The following is a 23,742-nucleotide window of genomic DNA, read 5'->3' on the forward strand; positions in this document are numbered from 1 at the left end:
TCTTTTTGCGGCGAACCCCACAGCCAAGCATAATTTTTGTATTGAACTTGGCTCTCCTTTTTTACATTTATATTACCTATAGTTAGGCCGATGAAACATGGCTGCCCTCTTCATTTTTAGAAATCCTGTACAGCGGGCTTACAAAAAACTGAGATCACCACAGTAAGGCAGCGGAGATGGAGGAACGGAGTTTGACTGGCTATACCTCTAGTTATCAGTTTACGGACTTAGGGTCGGTTGCACCGAGTCATCTGTCACCGTTAAAACGTTCGTTAAATTTTACTGTGCGTATACTTTCATATTTATACATAATGTACTTACATACAGTCGGCTAATTTGTGTTTGGTGGAGCTAGCCCTAAAAACGATAACTGTGGGGCCCATAACCTAAGGTCTCGGTTTATTGGTACGCTCGAGAATTCTATTCACCCGCGTCTGCGCAAGCAATTGGAATACACCGGTCACAGTGCCCCATTTAATGAATAAAACTAAGAGGATCTACTACATTAAATGCTTCACAGCTTTCTTGGGTATCGATTTGTTTATTTCTGTTTTTATTTGTCTCGTGGTTCCACATAATTAAGTTTTTCTTCTTTCATCTTGAATTGTGAAAAGGCCCACTTCCAAATTATTTAATATCCTGTATACGTCAGTGTCTATTTTAGTTTTGGGGTCGGTCAGCATCAAAATAATCTACTATTCTTTAATATTTAGCTCCACAAAAATATATTAAGACTGTCGAATGCGAACTGTACCCTTAATTTTTATATTTACCTAGTTATAAGTTTGTAAATTTCTGTACCTATTTACATTTCATTTAGTAATAAAATATTTTTACCTTCTGAACTGTAGGAATATAACCTAATTTCTATACGGAAAATAATTTCAGAGTGGCAGATAGGTAAGTTTGTAGCGTTGTTTTATTAGCCTACTTTTTCATACTGAGTATAACTTGACAGGCAAACTTGTAAAAAATTTCATAATAATTCTCTCAATTTGATTTTAAATTTCGAGGTAGGTTTTTGTTTGAAGAATATACACGGTGTAACATGAGGAAACCGAATAATTTTAACCACGCATTTCTGAGGTCAAAAGAAGTAAAAAATGTAATATGAGTTTAGGTCAATTTCGCCAAAAAAAATATTTTTTTTTGTTTCGTTTTTTTCAATTTTTTGAATGTATTTGTACATAAATAATAAATGTTATTGGTAAACTTGTCACTTAAAATTGATTTTTACATTTTTTTTTTCGTAGAACCTACTTTTTGCAAAGTGTTACTTGACACTTTTTGACATCTATCAATAAGGATATTTAGACTACGTCCCTTAAGCAGCAACGTCACCATCCAAAATGCCTTTTACACCATGTAACAATAAAAACTTATTTTTTTTTAAATCAATAATATCTCTGAAACTAGGCGAATATCAAAAAAGTTTATAGGACATTTTTGTCTCTAAATATGATCAGGAATACGCTGTTAAAATTATTCGGTTTACTCATGTTACACCGTGTATACATTATGCAATATGCATAGGTATCCTAAACATTCTTTCTAAATAGTCATTAAAAATGTAGTTATCTAATGGACGGAATTATAACGCACGTAGAGCTATTTTTAGCTAGTAACACGTATATTTAATATTTGTGACACTAAAGATAATATTTACAAGGCGATACTTATGTCGCACGCAAATATATCAGCTATCAACTTGATAAGCTGTTTGTCACAGAGGTTACTCTCAACATTACATCTCTGATAACCTTCTATTGGTTTTCTTTGCAAGATACCAAGATACAATATTGCCATAATAATATGCATATTTCATATAATATTATGTCAGTTAGGTTAGGTTACTCAACTTCATCATTATATTCGTAGTTTTTTTTTTTTTTTTTTAGAAATGAATATAATTTTATTACAAAATGAAATGTATAGTTGGTCAAGCAGATCTTGTCAGTAGAAAAAGGCGGCTGAAAAATGTAGGCGCGAAGGGATATCGTCCCATAGAAAATTTGAATTTCGCGCCTTCTTTTACTGACAAGATTTGCTTGACCAGCTATATGTATGTTTATTCGTAGTTTATACATTGCATTGAGTTATAATTTATTGATCACAACAAAAACAAATTATTTAGGTATGAGTCGTACCTGTAGCTTGACTCATAGTCATAACACATTTTAAAAGTAAAACGATAAGAATATCTTAAACTTTGTGAGATGCAAAAACGAACCCTATTTACATGAGATAAGGTCAAAGATAAGAAAAAACATCTCGGAACGGTCAATAACCCGTGCTCGGAACGACCTTGCGGATGCCTAATGACGTTCCCGCTGAAAGAAAATGCGTTTCCTTTGTTTTTTGCCCTTCATTTTCCCTTAAATCGATGGGTATCGTTTTTGATAGCGTTTATTTGAAAATAACTGCGGTTCGAATTGCAATTTGTATTTTTATCTTTTCTTTATGATTTTCCTGAAGTTTGAATTTCAGAGATTCTATATCGTCTTTGTTATTATTTTTGAGCGGAGTATGCTAACGAAATTAGGCTTGTTTTCTCAGGCTATCGGCGCGATTCGGGAAATGAATTAGATATTAACTAGATATGAAATAGTAATGATATGTGATGTTCCACGGCAAAAGGTACTTATCGCGGTTGGCGCTTACGCTATTATTAACGTCGCTCCAATATTATTGCGGCCTTAAGATACCTTTTGCCGTGGAACGTCATATATCGTTACTATATCATATTGAGGTAGGCAACACGCTTTATCATTACAGAATAACACTAAAAGTCACCCCTCTTGCATTTACAATGTCAATAATGCACTCTTGTTGCGAAGGTTTCATACATATACCAAGGTTACGAAGATAATTGAATTGATTCCTTAATGACAATATATAGGTAAATAAGAAAAAATATGTAACTTTACCTACATTGTATTGTAGGTTGTAGGTAAGCCTAATAGCCGATAGGTAGGTGAAGTTATATTAGTTAGGTACATGTTACACATTAAGTTAGGTACATGTTACATGTTAAGCAGTGGTGGCCGAGTGGATATGACGTCTGACTTTCAATCCGGAGGTCGCGGGTTCAAATCCTGGCTCGTACCAATGAGTTTTTCGGAACTTATGTACGAAATATCATTTGATATTTACCACTAGCTTTTCGGTGAAGGAAAACATCGTGAGGAAACCTGCATACATCTGCAAAGAAATTCATAGGTGTATGTGAAGTCCCCAATCCGCATTGGGCTAGCGTGGGGACTATAGCCCAAGCCCTCTCGCGCATGAGAGGAGGCCTGTGCTCAGCAGTGGGACGTATATAGACTGAAATGACGATGATGATGATGATATGTTACACCTGCTCCTATAATGCTACATACGGCCCGATTCGAACTTTAAGATACGTCAAATATTAGATCTAGATGCGATATGGATTAGGCCTAATATTGCCTATGCCTAATATTTGATGTATCTTATGGCCTAGGCCTAATATTTGATGTATCTTAAAGTTCGAATAAACATGCATAATTATAATAATTAGGTATGTTTGTTTTTTATTACAACGTAAGTAAAGATGACGTCGACCTCATGAAAACACATTGTTATTCTTACCTAAACGTGTTAAACAAGATAAATAGGAATATTAGCACAAATCGCCGACTATCAGTAACAGCGGGGCCATTAGCCGTAGCGCTGTGTTTTGCTGTTCCAATCAACATAATAAACACATGTACAAAAGAATAGTTTATGTTCAATTGGGTTTTAAAAGGGTTTTTTAATTAGACTGCCGTTGTGATCTACGCTTAAATAATTGCTATAACTGTTCCAAATTTTAGGTATCTACGTCAAACGGTCTCTGAGAAAAACGCATTTAACTGATTTGCAAGACCGAAGTGATCCCATATACCGTGAACATAGTTTTGTACGGAACACTAAAAATATATGGTTGTGGTAAAATAAAATGGCACCAGCCAGCAGCACTCGATTATGAATTAAAATTAATGCTAAGCCATGGAAATGTATCGAGTTTGTTGTAATTAAAATGAACAAGATATTGTGTAATTTTTAGTTTAATATATTTACTAAAAATTCAAATCGTTACACAAGAAAACTGAATCCGAATTAAAAAAAAAACAGTAGGTACCTCTTAGCTGTTTTACTAATGCATCCCTTCAAACTCGTATGGTTATAATAATTTTCGAATCCCAAAAGTTAAGTATGTATGTACCTATTTGGAAATGCATTGCATTTCTTATTTTTCCCCAAAAGTGTATTTTTCCCAAAAAGTGTATGTTACACATGGAAAAAAAATTACTTGCTCAATATGAAAATTCATATCCAATTTGATTGAACTAAGAAGAAACACTATAGGCTAATTATTTCAGTTAAGTCGCACTTCAATTAAACCAGTTTATATAATTTCCTAACAAACAATCAAACATGCAAAGTCAGCGCTGTTTTCTAACATGTGATAATTATTGTGATAGCTCTAACAAGTGCTTTGACGTAATTTCGCAGGTATAAATAAATAGAAGGAATATTCCGCAACTAAGTTTGCCAAACAAATATAACGTTATAATGTATTACTTATTACTTAACGCTATCATAGTTGCTATATAGGTACAATAAACAAGGTTGATCTATTTATAAGAGTACGGTCAGAAAATAATGAAACATCTTGACTATTTTTTTTATTCGACCTTTACATTCAACTTTAGGATTCTACGTGAGTCTTGTGATATAAACGTTACGGAGTCGCTTAACACATTGAGTGCCGGGAACCCGCTCCGCGGGCTTTCTGTTCTTAGTCGCTCTCCTCTACAAAGCGCTACGAAAAAGTTGGCAGTGAATGAGTTAACTTCAAACTCGGGTAAAGCCATCTGTCAGATTATGCAATTTTAGTATTAAGAAAAGGTAATAAGGTAGATATTTGCTGAGAGACTCGAATAGAGTTACCTGAGTATGAAGTTAAGCGACACACATATATTTTCTTATAAAAGTTTATACAATAACTAAGGTAATAATCATGTAGTGTGTTTCTGTATGTGTATTTATGTATACAGTTTCACCCTACACAACCAGCAGAAAAACTAAGTCATTGTATAAAATGTTCGTTCAGCAAAAACTAAAGCGTGAAAAAGGTACAGAATGCGCTGCTCGTTTGCAAACATTTATCATCTCAAATGTGTACCTTACTTAAAAAAGCGCTGGTGGCCTAGCGGTGAGAGCGTGCGACTTGCAATCTGGAGGTCGCGGGTTCAAACCCCGGCTCGTACCAATGAGTTTTTCGGAACTTATGTACGAAATATCATTTGATATTTACCAGTCGCTTTTCGGTGAAGGAAAACATCGTGAGGAAACCGGACTAATCTCAATAAGGCCTAGTTTACCCTCTGGGTTGGAAGGTCAGATGGCAGTCGCTTTCGTAAAAACTAGTGCCTACGTCAAATCATGGGATTAGTTGTCAAGCGGACCCCAGGCTCTCATGAGCCGTGGCGAAATGCCGGGATAACGCGAGGAAGAAGAAGAAATGTGTACCTTACTTCGCGCGGACTTTAGAATCCGAAAGTTTATAGTGTTAGCTTTTTAAAATGTATTCTGGTTGTTATTACATGTAATAACATGAGCTGCACCTTAACTCTATATGATGATAAACTGAAGTAGTTACCCCATCGTCATATTGTTACAACGTTTTAGTACGGACAGCAACTGAAGAAGTTAACAAAGTGCTTATAGGTATATTTCATAGTACTGTCATGTAAAGTAAATAAAGATTAAAAAAGTTAGTTATTCTCAAGTATACACGTTAGGTACACACGTACGTTGATTTTGTTACATATTTCATATTTTTACGATTGATAGATGGGTAATAAGTATGTATCTATATCTACTAAGTAGGTACCTTTTTATGTACCTACTCATAAGGAGTAGGTAGGTATATGTACCTATACCTATCCGTTTACAAAATTAGCAATAGCACTTAGTCCATCCATGCACTAAGATGTTAGTCATGTAACGTCGTAGCGTAGCGCATACTACGACCGCTGCTGGTGACGTGCTGATGACGTCACGAAAACGTTTCGTAGAGGCGCAACTACAACGTGTCATTCATAGCACCGAATGGGTTAAGAAGGTTAAGATGGTATTCGGTCTGATACAAAAAAGTAGTTTCTTCGATTTATAAACCGAGCGATCGCGAAGTGTCTACGTTTCAGCATGAGCTGTCCGCCAGCTGTTCTTTCACGTCATTTTGTTAGCAAATTCGATGATTTTGTTAAGCATATTTTTGGAACTTATTAAAATAGCGGAGCCTAGATGTATTTATCAAGTTTTAAGCAGTACTTGAAAAGACAGTCGTTTAGTTTACGATACTAGTTAAAACGAGAAAACGCCTCGCCAAGAATAAAGTATATATAATCAAATGAATATATTACGCATGAAACTTGGAAGTCATAAACATGTAGGTAACGTTAATGATATATCGAAGTGAGCCCTAACATTAAATAAGTATGTCTTTAGGGATCTGGGATAAAGCAGTAAACGATTAGCTTCACGATTAGTTAAACGATTATCGATTAAGCAATTAAGGTAAGTATCGATTAGCTAACGACAAGTGATTATCATATCACGATTGGCTATAGTCTAAAAATATCACGAGTCACCGGTGTGGGTTGTGTACTTGGCCGTGGATTTGCCTAATTAAGGGTGACTCACATTGATAATTAAGGATGACCCAGGTAAAATATAGTACTGAGTACAGAATATCACCGCTATAGATTGTGCTTGTCACAATGACGCGTAGATTTGTCAATTGGCATGACAATATGAGCCAAAGCACGCGTCTTCGTAAGTGAAACGATCTATACCTATGTAACAAAACCGTGCCGAGTCCCCACCGTGCCTTGTACGATAGATTCACGCTACTTACACCTGGATTTTAATTTTTATTAAAAACATATACGTTAAGATCGTCCAAACTCTCTCTGCCACTAGCATGGATATTTAATATTACGTACAAATCCGAAATTCGAGGTAAATATGAGCTCATTCAATGCTGTTTCGCTGCTTTCAATGTTATTCAGAGCTTATTCAGCAGCTCGTTGTGTTGTTGAAGAGCTACTAAAGTTACTACGAAGTATCAGTAACCTGATGGATCGAAGTAGTGTGCTTTTAACCTACGGCTATGTCTGCTTTGGCCTGTAGAATCAATACCTACGTACATAAATAAAATAAAATAAAAAGCCTTTTAATTCCTTAATTGAGGTACATAATTTTGCATGCATTCATTATTGGTTATTTTATCAACAATTAAATTATCAGTATTATCACTTAGGTATATCATTTGTCAATATGTATAATTAAAATTAAATTAAATATTTATTTATTATCATCTAAATTATTTAAGGACCCCTCTTAGGGTGAAGGCCTCCTCCACTTGTCTCTATCTTGCGCCTCATGTCTCCATCTGTCTCCGCCTATCCGTCTGATCTCGTCAACCCATCATTCCGTGGGTTTGCCCGACCTTCGCTGACCTTCAGGGCCTTTCCAGAAGGAAAGACCTACGTACATACTAGTAACTACGCCCCTTTGTATGAGCCAACAATAAAGAAAAACAATTATAATAAGTAGGTACGTAGATTTTGACAAAATGTGGTCTCATGCGCAAGTAGAGCAATTGGTGCAAATTTATCTTAGGTATCAAAAAAAATCTTTGCTTCTGTCTGTGTTCTTAAATTATGAGTTCGAGTATGATAGGGGTATAAGTACAAGATATATCAGATATCGATCCTTCGCTAGATAGAGCCTGCCCCTTAACGACCATGCGTCCGTCCGGTGGTAGCATCATTCCGACCGCGTGGTGCTTATCAGCTAATGATAACGTGGCGCTTTTGTTTTCATTGGCCGCGGCATGGGTGTGCGCGCCGCGCCGCCTCGTATATAATCAGGCCCATCGTTTCCCGGCCAGCATTCCAGGCTCGGCCTCGCGCCAATCCACGTCAACCTTTGTATAATTAGTTCTCCAAACCTTTCAGTATTCCATTGTTTATATATTCGTTTCGGTAAGATATTTTTTTTATTGATAACAGTTCGGGTCAATAATATTTATTGCTCAGTCAATAAACTCTAGTGCATTCATTGGCCATTGGTGTTTCACTGCATATTTATATCAGCGAGACCTTTTTGCTTTTTTTAGTAATGTTACTGATCAATATTTTGGGTTTCGACACGTGTCACGACAACCTCAGTAAACTCCTTTTTCACTTCAATATCCCGTACCTACTTTATTATATGCCTATAATATATAAGTATATGTATATTATATTAGGCATTAGTAAACATTATATATATAAGTATCTTTTGAATTTGAACCTAAATTGTTTTTGATTAATTTATTCGTTATTATTTTGTGAGCTATTTTTGTTGAAGTAAGGTGTACTTCCAATTTGGATGCACTCATGCTGGCCTGTCAGTAACACAGGTTTCAGGGGTAACTGGACGTTTTCAATATTTCAATTTTTAAAAGCGACGAATAACGTAACGTCTGTACGGCGTGGAAAAATTTAAAGCTGATTTTTGAAAAAGTTTCGTGTTTTTTAATAAAAATTTCGTTTGTGCCGACACTTCCGACTTTATGAGCATAAATTAAAAGATGCCACATAATATAATGACGAAGAAATATTTTACTACCAAAGGAGATACTCGTATATCTTCTATTTGACGCAAATATTTGCCATTTACATTACCTTTATATTCATACATTAACTAACTGTTCTATATCTGACTAAGTTATTAGCACTTATGTTGTTTATGCCCACGATAAGCATTGACATATAGTGCAAATTTAACCACCAAGTCACGACTCCATCAGTCTTCAAAGATAGCCATTATTAAGTCAGTTTTACATGCAACCGAAAGATAAGACGTCTTTTGTTTTTTGCAGAATAAGTTTTAATCTAGTCAACCAATAAAATGGCTTACCTCCAGTCGATGCCCAAATCTGAGACCATCAAACTCCGTGAAAAACACATCGGGTAAGTTGATTAGCAATTGTTTATTAGGTAAGGGCGGGCGAGGAATATGATTTTTATCACACTCGCTCAGTAAATGTGGAATTGCAAGCAGGTTTAGCGGGAGTTATAGAAAAAGCGTTCTCCCTAGGGAGTTATGAAGTTTCTAGTACCATAATTAACAGTTTTTTGTCTTTATACTTTTAAATCATTTATTTACATACAATATATATACAGTGGTACAACTAAACGAATTAATAACTAGCTTAAATCTAAAATAGGCCCCTGAGGCATTGTATCAAGGATGCTGGCGGCATTTCCCCGCTGTATCGCAATACTGATACGTTGTGCGAGGTAGCCGCCAGCTCTTCGGTCACCAGTTACGTCAACCAGTTTATACTTAATTTTTGTATCACAAGTGTGATGAAAAACATTGTGTGTAACTCGGGGCGTAATAATATTGCAAACTCGAGTCTATATTCAACTTACGGCCCATGTTGCACAATGTACTATTATACCTGTATTGTACCTGTCTGTGAAACTCTATGACAATTTTGTTCAAGTGTTCCTTTTAGGCCACCTTGCAATTTCGATCAAACTTTCGAGTGTATGTAGGTACCTAATGTCTCTTTTACTGGGTTGCTTAGTAGCCTAAAAGTCATTAGTTACTCTGCAGGTATCTCCAAAAGAATTTAATGAAAATAGTTATTTAAATAAATTCAACTATATGTTAGGTGTTGCGAGAGAGCGGAAGATAAATATAGCCTTTCTTTAAATTAAAATTGCGTATATGTCACGAATTGTCACTAAAAAAGTGTCCCTAATAATTAATTTGTTTGCAGAGCCGCCTGTCAGCTGTTTTTCCGTTCATCTCCCCTGAAGATAGTGCGAGGTATTGCTCAGTTCATGTACGATGAACAAGGCGAGAGATATCTCGACTGCATCAATAACGTTGCGCACGGTAAGCAAGACTGCATTTAATTTGTGAAACCTGGGTATATGAAATATTAACTATGTTTGATACATTCTCATCATATCTTTATATGTATACCTACAGATGTCAGTAGCATATATCGGCGTCATATTCATATAACTGTACCTACTATATACACAAACAAAACTTCACACAACTGCATGGATGAGATTGTCATTAGGTATTGTATAAGATGTGACAGCGTGATAAAACGGTATCCGTCACTATCTATCCCGTGCGGTGTTAAAAAGTGACTGTTATTTTATCACGTGGATAAAGCCATCCAATTACGCCTGCTGTCCACCTAACTTTAATTTTCGTATCTGTAAGAATAATTTCAACTGGGAACAGAAAGGTGGTTCGCCTAGGTTACTCAAAACTTAACTCTCGCTAGATGGCACCACTTTTGCAAAATTTGAGGTTTTATTTTTTTGTGAAATGGTCATGGTATTTGTATACTTAAAAGTATGTTTCGCGCACTCTTTAAATAAATATTGAACAATTAAAGTAAACATTGAATACTTCATTGTGCAAAAACCACCTTTTTAATTCGACGGAGTGTTGCTGTCACGCTTTTTCCTAGTATTACTCACACATGCAAACAGTGTTTCCGTGATCCTTGTAGTAGACAATTTCACACAACGTAAGTATGTTGCATTGCAATAGCGTAACGGTATGTTCGTGGAAATAACTACGTGCAAGAGGATTGGGGTTCAAGACTGGTGCGAGTAGGTAATTTCTTTTTGTTTCTCCTTTGTGTTATCTTACCTTTAAACGAGCAATTATTATATATATGTTACTGTAAAAGCCCGAAGTACGGCAAAACCTAGAATTTACCGGTAAAACCTAGGTTTTACCGATGCCGATCGGTAAAAGCCCGAAATGTTAAATCTTACTAGTTTACTTCGGGCTTTTACCAACACCGATATGGTAAATCCTAGGTCTTACCACGGCAACCGGTAAAGTTTGAATCATGCACTGATTCTTGAGATTATTAGATGAAAAGTAGGTAGGTTTGGATCTCCCGGTTCTGCTGAAGGTGAAAGAGAACTCTACTAGCCTGCATCGTGGCTAGGCACCCAGGTTTAGGTATAGTTAACTTTAAAACCGAATCTGCAGCTGGCCACTTTATTGAGTAATAGAAACGCGTTCCGTATGTGTTTCGCTTTCCAGATGACCAGGGTGCCTAGCCAAGGTGCCAATGGTTTACGCTCCGTAGCGACTGAAGCGCAGCCGTGTCTGTCGCATTAATATGGCAGAGTGATAGAGAGAGGTATTACCCTAACGTTCGCTACGGAGCGAACGACTGGCATCATGGCTAGGCACCCAGATTTAGGTATAGTTAAGATTACCGCCGAATCTGCAGCTGGCCACTGTATTGAGTAATAGAAAAGCGTTCCGTATGTGTTTCGCTTTCCAGATGACCAGGGTGCCTAGCCAAGATGCCAATGGTGTACGCTCCGTAGCGAACGAAGCGCAACCGTGTCTGTCGCATTAATATGACAGAGTGATAGAGAGAGGTATTACCCTAACGTTCGCTACGGAGCGAACGACTGGCATCTTGGCTAGGCACCCAGATTTAGGTATAGTTAAGTTTACCGCCGAATCTGCAACTGGCCACTGTATTGAGTAATAGAAACGCGTTCCGTATGTGTTTCGCTTTCCAGATGACCAGGGTGCCTAGCCAAGGTGCCAATGGTTTACGCTCCGTAGCGACCGAAGCGCAGCCGTGTCTGTCGCATTAATATGGCAGAGTGATAGAGACAGGTATTACCCTAACGTTCGCTACGGAGCGAACGACTGGCATCTTGGCTAGGCACACAGATTTAAACGCTTTTTAAAAATCAAAAAACTATTACTTATGAAAGCAGAAGAATATAAATGATCGTATTTGATTTATAATTGTTACATATTTGCCGTAACTTATTTTTAAAATGTGTTTTTCAATTAAAAGACACGTCAAGATTGTTTACCTTATTTCTAATGCTAAAAAAAACAAACTATAGTAATAATTGTGTTTTTCATTCATAGACAAAATCCATTATTTTATCCACAGGAAATTTTATATATCTCTTTTTTATTGCAGTGAGGATGTCCTGATTGTAAAAATAAGAGAGATTAGGTAGAGTATAATTTCTAATTTTCTTTGTCAAAAATAAACGAATACGTGTAGCCCATACCATACTTAATCAATCGATTTATGATAATAAGAAAAATTAAATAAAAATAAAAAAACAATACGAAATTTAGATGTAATAAAAATACAAAAAGTTATGTTCCAGCATACAATTGACTGGGGATCGAACCGGGAATCTTCCGTTTGTAAGCAAAAAAGCGACTGTTTGCATAACACTCCATGATAGTTCTTAGCTAAGCTGACGAACTTCGGGTACTTATTCTCGCTTAGGTCAATTAAGTACCTGTCAAACGTCAGTGTCAACAAAATTGCACTAAACATGACGGCACTCCAAATTCGCGCCGTGGTCAGCCCGGCAACGTCGGAAATGGTATGGCAACGTCGCAAATGTATCTGTACACGACATTTGTGACACACACATACGTAAAATTGATGAAAATTTAACTATGATTTATGCATGATTTCTGTATGAAACATTGTTTTCCTGTTAATTTCGCGCAAACGAATATTCGAAGGAAGATAAATGCGGAAATATTTATGTACTAATAGTGTGTAGTTACTTAATGAGCTTTGATTGAATTTTGTATGAAAATCGAACCACCTTAACAAAGTTTTACTGAAGCTACTTGAAATATTAAGCAGATAGTACCAAGAACTCCCCTTATTTGTATATTTCTTATTCCTCGTACAAATATCGAGACGGACCTGGAACTGTGAAGGGTTAGTAAAGAAAAACATCTTTCATGTTCTTGTCAGTTGAAAATAGGAATTTTATTTTCCAGGCAATTCTTTTGTTTCGAACAAGTACAATTCCTTGTAAAATATCTAGAAGTCGGTTCGCTGATACTTGCAATATTGTATTTGACACCGACTTTAATACACGGACAACAGATTCGTTGCTAAAAAACCGGGCAAGTGCGAGTCGGACTCGCGCACGAAGGGTTCCGTACCATAAAGCAAAAAAAAAACGGAAAAATATGCAAAAAGAAAACGGTCACCCATCCAAGTACTGACCACGCCCGACGTTGCTTAACTTTGGTCAAAAATCACGTTTGCTGTATGGGAGCCCCTCTTAAATCTTTATTTTATTCTGTTTTTAGTATTTGTTGTTATAGCGGCAACAGAAATACATCATCATCTATTACGGTTCGTGAGATACAGCCTGGTGACAGACAGACGGACGGACGGACGGACGGACGGACGGACGGACGGACGGACGGAAGTCTTAGTAATAGGGTCCCGTTTTACCCTTTGGGTACGGAACCCTAAAAATGACTAATTTTACCGAACAAGTGCTATATTATTCGTGGCAAAAAATCTTAGTCCTCTTCTCATTATTTGCCTCAAACATCAAGCAATGTTTTCCATGTTTAACTTTGTCATTATCATTGCTGACTGAAAAGCATCTATTGTTACTGACACTTATTGTTCTGTTGTTTTCCTCGATCTTACCAACGTAGCTTAGCTAGCTTAGTGTAGCTTTCAACGATATTAAATCACTGTACTTTTTTTTGTTTAGTCGGACATTGCCATCCCCACGTGGTGGAAGCCGGCAGGAACCAGATGTCGCTCATCTCCACCAACAACCGCTACCTTCACGACGAGCTCGTGATTCTGGCTGAACGCATCGTCAACACCCTGCCCGAGCCCCTCTCGGTCTGTTTCTTCGTCAATTCGGGGTCTGAGGCCAACGATCTCGCTTTGAGGCTCGCTAAAGTGCACACCAACAAAAAAGACGTGATCACACTTGACCAGTAAGTATCTTTGTGTGTGTGAATGGTTTTGAAGTTTGGGGGTCTCATGTCGCGTGTATGAAAGAAATGAATGATGTTTGCTGGCTTACTTTTGAATTTGTATGAGTTGGTTTGGTATCAAACTTTGCAATTGTTAGGTATTTACGAATGTCTCTATAGGAAGAAGTAGGTATCACTTATCAGCATCGTAGGAATAAATAGGGACCTACCTACCTATACCTGTACCTATTTAAATTTGATAAATAGTTTCTTTTTTGATTATAGTGTCTTAACGAGATATTTTTTTATATACAGTGAAACCTGGATAAGTGGGATCTCAAGGGACGAGAAAATTTGTCTCACTTAAAGAGGTTTTCCACTTACCCAGGCTCCCAGTTAGCCAGGTACAAATAAATTTCTGTCTCATTTACAGAGGGTTCCATTAATAGAGGTGAGAATATAGTATATTTCAGTTATAGAGGTGGTAAATAAGGTATTTAGTAATTATCTTTAAAAATAAATAAGGTAAAATACTCCTTGTCCCTAAATATTTTTTAAGTCTGTTTAAATATTTATTTGAATTTATTTTGAATGATTCTCCAAAGGATAGATATTTCAAAATCACATAAATTAAATTTGATACGGACTTCATTGCGTATTAGAAATTTAATAAATGAAAATTTATTTTTTCGTGTTACGTATCAAAATTTCAGCTTTCGTTTCGATAGTTTTAACTACTTACATAAATTAACTAAATCAAACTTGAAGTTGTTTAGACACAATTACGCAAATGCAGAATTTGTGGATTAAGAATATAATAAGAGTTAGTAAGAATACGGAAATTGTTCAATGAAGTCCAAGTTAGAGAGGTCATAGATTGACGTTATCTCAGATACAGAAGTCAATTCCCTATAAAATTCTAAAAACCAATTAGGAAAATGTAATCTTATAAATATAATCTCAGTAAAAGAGGTAAAATACACTCTCTGTCTCAATTATAGAGGGAAATGTGACTATAAAATCACAACAACGAATCTCAGTTATAGAGGTTCGTTTTTTCTCAGTAACAGAGGTAATTCAGTGCTAAAGTGTCGGGACCGCACCATGAGTCCCAGCTATAGAGGTTTCTCACTTATCCAGGTCCCACTTAACCAGGTTTCACTGTATATTTATTATCTTGCTCTTTACACAATTATATGTTGTGACACCAAAGGTAAACGTCCTGGTGCTTGACATACTAATGCCCAATTAATGACACCCCGCAGTCACTTATATTAACAATTATTTAAAATTAATAATAATAACAGGGACTGGGACAGTGACAAGCACTCTGACGTCTACTTTAGTGGTTCCTAACGTACCTAGTGTAACAAATCATTTAATACTTGCTAGTGAGATTTGTATGGAACTCCTTTAAGAACTAAATTAAATGACCTGATGTTTTTGCCCAAACATTGTACTACCCCTGAATTTGAAGATAGATTTGGTTTACTAAGTTATTATTTTATTTTAGAGGCGTAGAGCTCCGAAACCGCTAAATTTTAACATTCCTAAATACCCTTTAAACCTAATTCAAAGCCAACAAGTCGTGTGAAAGTCGTATGAATGTATTTGTGGTTACTTCGAGCACCTCGAAGTGTTGTTAGGGTGCTTCTAGCGCCTGTTTGTTGCAGTGCTTATCATGGGCACCTCACGTCTATGATTGATGTATCGCCCTACAAACTGAACCTTCCCGGTGGGCCCGAGAAACCAGATTGGGTTCACGTGGTGAGTTAGCCTGCCCTTACTATCGCACTGAATACATTACAGTAACTACGTTTGAAAATTCATTCAGTTATTTTTTGAACAATCTCACCTGTTGGTGGCTTATTATTATTCTAAGGATGAAGGATGCTTATTTACTTAGGAGATGCTTAAAGAAACTCATTTTGTTAGAAGAGAGTTTCGTCCTTTAGTTTACTCTTATAAGAAAACTGGAAGGAAGCAAAAGGTTTACTGCATATGACTTAGACATACGGATTTATCTCTATATTATCTCTAAAGATCTCTACCTCTACCTTAAATTATAATGAAAAGTTAACTGAATGACTTTTTAAATGTAGTTGTTGCAAAAAATGCTCAGTGTGGTAACATTTTCAGCATATAGGCTTTAGGTTACACGCTCAGTTTTGTTTAATAACGATTATAATCGTTTTTGAACTCGAAGATAGGTACTAATAAAAACAATAGAAAAAAACTGAGCATCTAACTTTTGCCATATGCTTTCCTTAATTCATATCCAATTTTTATTACTTCTAAAACCGTGGAAATAGCTTAACAAATTGAGAGTTTCCAAATATTAACGATACAATAAACCATAACAAAGTTTCCATAGAACCAGGAAAAGTTAATTGATTTATTATCCTGCATACATTAGTTAACGGGGCTTAATGGACTTTGTTTAATAGCTTCAGTTCCCGGATGCCGATCCCCTAATGGGGATCTTTAAAATGTTAATATATTAATAGTAAGATTAGCGTACTTTAATTAAGCGCGTACGCGCGTAACGTGTTAGTTTACCTCAAATGAATATAAGTAGCTACATAACTACGCTCTAAATTAAATTATATGCGCCTCGGAAATCAGTAATAATTCTAGAAAATATATTACTATAGTTCGTTTTTTTAGCATTAGAAAGAACTTGCAAGAAGGTAAGCGATCTTGACACGTCTTTTAATTGAAAAACGCTTTTTAAAAATTAAAAACTATTAAATACTTATGAAAGCAGAAGAATATAAATGATCGTATTAAATTCATAATTGTTACATATTTGCCGTAACTATTTTTAAAATATGTTTTTCAATTTAAAGACACATCAAGATTGTTTACCTTTTATCTAATGCTAAAAAAAACGAGGTATACAGATGGGTGTATACACAGTTTTTAAACCAAAACTGTCACTCCTGTGAACAATAGTAAATAATTTAATCACGCAATAAAATAGAAAAGGAGTAATCCTAGCTCTGCGATTAAATAGCGTTCAATTGAATAAGAAAATTCAGTAGACATGCGAACCTAATTGTTGTCAATGATGTTTTTGCAAAAGACAAATAAATATGGAAAGTATCTACCATGAAACATGGTTAAGTAATGTTTATGTTTGGAACGTTAGATTTAAAATTGACGAGCGTAGCCCGATACGGATGCTTCATAGTAAACTGACTGTTTATTGTTTGGTGTTTAGTGTTTACGGTCGGACTAGTAGGAAACCATGCCTTTGTTAAAAACGCTTTAGGTCAATATCCTATAACGTTCAATAGATAATAGATAGTACCGACTTAGTGTTAGCAATTTAACTACAAGTACTCATGAACTAAATTGCAGTAATAATTCGTTTCAAGGAACAATAACATAAAAATTATACATTATAAGACTGTTACGTATTTTCCTTGCAGTTCTTTTTATCTATCCTTACTCCAAAAACCCAATCATAATATGTAGCACAATACCCATATCATTTTATAACACAAATTTCATAACAGGCACCGGTACCCGACACATACAGGGGCAAATACACGTGCCCTCAAGACTCGTGTTCTGAAGAGGAGCTGGGTCACCTGTACGCTGAAGACGTTAGGAACCTGTGTGACACAGCCACGAAGCAACATGGCGGCGTGTGCGCGTTCATAGCCGAGAGCTTGCAGAGCTGCGGGGGGCAGATTATTCCGCCTCATGGATACTTGCAGAAGGTTTACGAGTAAGTCTATCAATGTTTTCTTCTAAACCAGCGGTCGGCAACAAGCGGATGCGAACCTCTCGCTTGCGGCCCGCGAGCCGCCCTCGCCCTGGCTATTTTGTATGTAATTTTGACAAACATCAAAATCACAAATATTACCAAAGTGCGGGCCGCGTCAACTTCTTTAACTTTACTATGTGGACCTTGGCTGCTAAAAGGTTGCCGACCGCTGTTCTAAACAATTACCATAGGGCCTAGCGTGACTTCGTTCGTTTGTCCTTTTGCCTTTCTGTCGTTCCAATAGGTATGTAATAGCACCTAGGTATTAGAGGTTACGAATTTTTGGTGTTCTCGGTAGGCCCTCGGCGTCTATAAGTCCCACTGCTGTATACCGCTGGCCTATCGAGATCGAAAGTTTCGCTAAGTATACCTACTATTACTTTATATATATACCTACTTATTACTTATTGCTCGAATATGTCAGATCGATACAGAGGCAGATAACGAAGTTGCAATTTTAGTATTCGCGGTGGAATTTTAGTATCCCCATTTGTGGTCTAATATTGTAGATACAGAAACTTTAATCATCTCAGTAAAGGTTTCCTTACGATGTTTTCCTTCACAGAACTGCTAACGATCAAAGAGTGTACCAAAATACTTAGTTCCGAGAAACCTACTCATATTCCTTTGGCCTAGTCGATGAAAATTGACATCCAAATAAACAAGAGTACTTACATTTTTATATGATGTGTTCCTAGCTATTTCATATTGCTTTTTCAGTTCACTCACACAAAAAATACTGAAAGGATAGCAAAGCCTTCATTTAATTTGGAACACAAATTTAACGTTAAACTTAATAAAAAGTTTTTGTCAAAAATTTAATTTTTGGTACAAGCTTTTATCGCTGACTGTACTTTTCTTACGACAGACAACTAATACTCATGGAGACAATTCTAAAAACCTCTAACACAATTAGGTTGCATTGTTTCATCACAGAGTTCCTATGGCCACCTCCTGTCTCCATCATCAGATCAGCTCGATGGTACCATAATATTGCATTGTCATCCGATTTATGCATGCATGCAAAATTTCAGCTCAATCGGAAACCGGGAAGTGGATCAAATTTAACTTGCAAGATTTGATTACAGACAGACAGACAGACAGACAACGGTCAGGTGAAAGTAAATAAAAGCTTGTAACAAAAATAAAAATGTTATCAAATTAAGGAACATATAAATTAAGAACTCTAAATAAAGAACTTTTATTGTTTCAACGCATGCAATTAGCAATTATAGTAATCTGTTAATTCATTAGTTATCTTGAGGTCAAAGACTGATTGATGGTCCAGTGGCATAATACTGGATCATTTATTATTGAACTACATAACAAGTTAACAACTACTGGGTGAGCTGACTATAGTTCATTTTTTTTAGCATTAGAAAGAACTTGCAAGAAGGTAAGCGATCTTGACATGTCTTTTAATTGAAAAACGCTTTTTAAAAATCAATAACTATTACTTATGAAAGCAGAAGAGTATAAATGATCGTATTAGATTCATAATTCTTACATATTTGCCGTAACTTATTTTTAAAATGTGTTTGTCAATTAAAAGACACATCAAGAGTGTTTACCTAACTTCTAATGCTAAAAAAAACGAAGTATAAATGGCATGGACCAATCAGTAGGTACGGGAAACTTCAGGTTTAAGAATCGTTATTTCTCAAGAAGATATATTATAACAAAACTTCGCGTAAACGAGAAATTAATAAATTATACATGCATAATTAACATATTGTTACTATATTTAAAATATTGGCAACGCGCATGCGACACCTTTGGAGTTGCGGGCGCCAATAAAGTACGACAGATTACTTAATAAAAAAAAAATTTGACAATATTAGTTAATTTGCTGACGTCGATTTTAAAGAAAATTCATATTTTTCCCCTTAAAAATTTTAAGAAATAGAGTGGTATTAACCCTTCTAAGTACATAGTTTTTTCTTTAATTCTTATTACTTACCTTCTAATAGTCTTTTCTTTTCATTAAGTAATAGCATAAGGATGTGATTGATAAAACTCCTCATGTTTAACTTCTACCCCTTCGCATAGAAAAAATCCCTTTCGCATAGAAAAAAATGAGGTTTTTCCTTTCGAATCGAATGTAAGTAGTTCTCGAGATTTTTAGCAATGTGGTAGACGGACAGAGTCTATGGGTTCTATTTTTTCGTACGGAATCCTTAATACGAAGTACTTAAGTATTAATACGGACCCAGTCTCAAGACCCACCCTGTATAGTGCATATTCACGTGCTGGTCACATGCTGCACACGCTGATAATGTACATATGCAACATTATCAGACGTTATCTGTACTACGATTGCGTAAATTACTTTAATAAACTAGTTACGTGCGGTTCAAAGTAAATAAATGTACCTACATTCTAATCATGAATCTTTTGCGTTTGTTAGTACAGTAATTAGGTACGACAAATGAAATATTAATCTACACTACTTACGTATAATTTATGCCTTAAGCTTCAAATATAGGTAATACATTATGTAGGTACCTACTACTTACTTATAATTTATCTATCTACGCAATGGCAATAACGCTCGAGTCAATATTTTACTTAGTTTAGGGAAAGTATACATTGTAGTAGCATCGTGCGATAAAAATAAGTAGGTAAGTAAATATATAATACGTCAGAAAACATTACGAGTAAGTATCTAATCGTTAAGCAGTATGACAGTGAAGTGTGAATCATGATTAACTATCATGACTATTGGTTAGCAATGTTATCATATTTTTGAATAAGGCCAGGCACCGATTGCAGTTGATTCGAAATAGAATAATATTTTAATGACCTAATTACAAAGCATTTTTTTTATCTTGATCTTCCTAAGTGTTGTCTCACTAAAGCAATCCAAATAAGGCGTAGGTACAATTTTTTTTTTACAATTGAAATTTTGCGTTCCAAGCCAAACAAACATAAGCTTAAAACAAGGTGCGCAAACACTTTAAACCTTATATCAGTACAAAAAGCATTACAAACGATCAGTTATGTGGCACAGCGAAATCACGTCTCAATCTTTATTCAAGTACCTATTCCTTTTCCCAGGCACGTACGGCAAGCGGGCGGCGTATGCATCGCCGACGAGGTGCAAGTCGGGTTCGGCCGCGTCGGCACCCACATGTGGGCCTTCGAGACCCAGGACGTGGTACCCGATATCGTGACCATGGGGAAACCGATGGGTAACGGACACCCAGTGGCCGCGGTGGTTACCACGCCGGAGATTGCGAAGAGCTTCGCGGATACGGGCGTGGAGTATTTTAATACGGTGAGATGCGCCGCGACTGTCAAATGTTTTTGTGGTACGCACAGTCGGCGTCTGCAGATATTTTGGAGTGGCTTAGGTATTCACTAATATCTCACAAACTCTGTATTAATTAAAACGCTAAAGTGCATGAGATATTTTTAGAACCTTGTACATAATCTATAGTTGTGAAACATTATAAAATGTTATAATGGCATTGAAAAGGTTAAATTTACAATTAGTTTCACCTACCTATACAATAAAGGATGAACGATCTTTATCAGCATGAACTTGAGTTATTCTCTTGTCAGTGGAGTAGGTATCTTCCAGCTTTTCCTATCTTGAGCCAGCTCTTTGACTTATTAAAACGACTTTATGATATCAGCATTACGTGTTTCAAATAAATAAAGTACTTACCTTTTATTTCCAGTACGGCGGCAACCCTGTGTCCTGCGCCATTGCAAACGCCGTGCTAGATGTGATCGAAGACGAACATCTAATGGAGCGCGCCGATAGGGTTGGCAACCACTTGCTGGAGCGCTGCGCGGACCTCAAGCTGAAGCATAGACTAGTTGGTGACGTGCGAGGGAGAGGCCTGTTCGTGGGCGTTGAGCTGGTGACGGATAGAGATGCAAGAACACCGGCCACGGCGGAAGCAAAACACATTGTTAACAGGTAAATACCTACCTATGTACTTATATATCCCATTTCTTCATCGTTTTCTAAAGACAGATGTTCGTAACAACAATGAACTTCACGATCGGAAGTCATGGGCACCTCAACCTGAAATTTATGGTCTTTATCGGCAGTTCAACTTCATCAAATATCGATAGGTACGAAAAAAATCCCAACGAATTAAAAACTTTTTTTTAAAATTAAAAACTACCTTAGAATCATTTGGAAATTTAAAGTCAGTTGAAATACTAGTTTTTAATATCACAAAATGAAAGAAAACGCACGTGTGAAAAAAGCGAAAGCATTTTCAAACTAGTTTGTTTCAATCACTCTAAAAACCATACTTACCTGTTTACAGAATGCGTGAAGAAAAAATCCTCATAAGCCGCGACGGACCCGACGCCAACGTTCTAAAGTTCAAGCCACCCATGGTGTTCACCATCAAGGACGCCGACAGGCTGGTCGACACGCTGGACAGGGTGCTGGGAGAGCTGGACGCCGAGCTGCCGGTCACCAGTATTAAACTTGAGGTACTTACAGCTGTAAACTTTGCCAGCCGATGGGCTAAGGGGGCACTTATGGCCGATGTATTACATATCTCTAAAAGAAAGTGTGGTACTAGTATGTACCTACAGTTGACGTCAAAGATATGTTTACACTTTTGCATCTTACTCCTTTGTGATAAGGCGAAAATACTAAACATATTTTTGACGTCGACTGTTTGCCTTTACACATTACCATTAATAAGTATTTTATAGAAATGAATTATAAAAACACATTTCGCTAGACATACACGGCGACTTGTATTGGCAGTGGCTTTAGTTATTCGTTTAGCAATCAAATAACGCACAAAATAAACGATGAAAAGTTTGAAACGCCTGACATATTCATTTAGCAATGTTTTCGATCGGCGACTAAACTATTTTGACGGTTGAATTACAAATGAATATGTAGGTATTTTATAACTTCAACATTTATTCCGACTTATATAACACATAAAATTTGGTATTCTTAGGTATAGTTTATATTTATAGTACACAACTCGCTAAAAAAGCTTGATTTAGGTACATGCCCACCCTCTGACCTAAATCACCTGACCTCAGGAATTACTTGCCCTAAACAAACACGGCCATTCAACATACTATACAATACAGTAAACATTGTTATGTATGTATAACACGACAATGAAGAGGGTAGTACCAGGGCCGGAATCACTATTCCGAATAGAAAGCAAAGATTAAAAAACCAGCTTAGTGTGGCCTCTAATTATTTACATCTGATAAGGATGTTGAGATCAAGATATACTGGTTTAATGTCCACTCGTCTTAAATACAAATAAATTTTAATGCCAATTTTGTCTTAAAATACACATGTAGACACAAATGGCATCATTGGGTGGGTACGTTCAAGTACTTAAATATATACCTACCTAACAAGCTACTACTTATATGTGTATTATTTAGGATTGCGTCTTGTACGTTTGTCGTAGCTTTCGAAGCATTGTTTTTATAATTTCAATCATTTCAGCATGATACGACGGCCATGTCATGGGTTACTAAAACAATGTGGAATATTTCCCTCAGACTGACACAATCAAAATATATTATACCTATTATTAACTTCTGTCTTTTATTTGTTACAGGTTTCGGTCACTCCTCTCACCAAGATGGAGTCCAACAACGACTTGATCATAAGCAGTTTAAAACCTGCTGTTAAAAGTATATAACCTAATTGCATTTAAGATGTTAGCTTTAGTCCCTACAAATAATGATCTGTAAATATATTTTAAGTTTAGATTTTATGGTTAATGTTAATGATTTTTAATTTATTATTTTATGTTTAAAATGTATTCAAAAGATGAAAAAAACATGTTAACCCTTTGAACGCCAAAGGAACGCATGGTTAAAGATTGATATTTAAATTAATGCATTCCAATAAGATTTACGATTGCGCGTTATGGCTCCTCTACACGATGGGCCAACGCCAGCCACTCAAAGGGACGCATTTATACGTTAGAGGGAGCAAGTGATATTGCTATCTCATTCTACCGCATGGCTGCGTCCCTTGGAGTGGCCGGCGCAGGCCCATCGCGTAGAGGAGCCATTATATATAACAGAATTGGCGATCAAGGGGTTAAATAATCCACAATCTAAATGCATTATTATCTATCATATACGATGCAAAAGAA

At 36.3% G+C, this 23,742-nt stretch overlaps 1 protein-coding gene across 1 annotated transcript; it reads left to right on the forward strand.

The window, feature by feature from the left end:
• The first annotated feature begins 7,914 nt into the window (after positions 1-7,914).
• Positions 7,915-23,451, forward strand: LOC134664581 (alanine--glyoxylate aminotransferase 2-like). The gene is made up of 10 exons (XM_063521292.1): positions 7,915-8,060; positions 8,942-9,032; positions 9,851-9,969; positions 13,638-13,872; positions 15,525-15,618; positions 17,373-17,587; positions 20,684-20,903; positions 21,310-21,554; positions 21,913-22,084; positions 23,197-23,451. The coding sequence occupies exons 2-10, from the start codon at positions 8,971-8,973 to the stop codon at positions 23,278-23,280; spliced, it is 1,446 nt and encodes a 481-aa protein (XP_063377362.1). The 5' UTR covers positions 7,915-8,060; positions 8,942-8,970; the 3' UTR covers positions 23,281-23,451.
• Positions 23,452-23,742: the final 291 nt, after the last annotated feature.

Source organism: Cydia fagiglandana, chromosome 5, assembly GCF_963556715.1.
Source record: "Cydia fagiglandana chromosome 5, ilCydFagi1.1, whole genome shotgun sequence".
NCBI classification, from domain to species: domain Eukaryota; kingdom Metazoa; phylum Arthropoda; class Insecta; order Lepidoptera; family Tortricidae; genus Cydia; species Cydia fagiglandana.

Coding starts and splice junctions, on each gene's coding strand:
- LOC134664581 (XM_063521292.1), top strand. CDS start 8,971: ATGGCTTACCTCCAGTCGATGCCCAAATCTGAGACCATCAAACTCCGT. Junction 9,970..13,637: donor CATCAATAACGTTGCGCACG/GTAAGCAAGACT, acceptor TTTTTTGTTTAG/TCGGACATTGCCATCCCCAC. Junction 17,588..20,683: donor TACTTGCAGAAGGTTTACGA/GTAAGTCTATCA, acceptor TCCTTTTCCCAG/GCACGTACGGCAAGCGGGCG.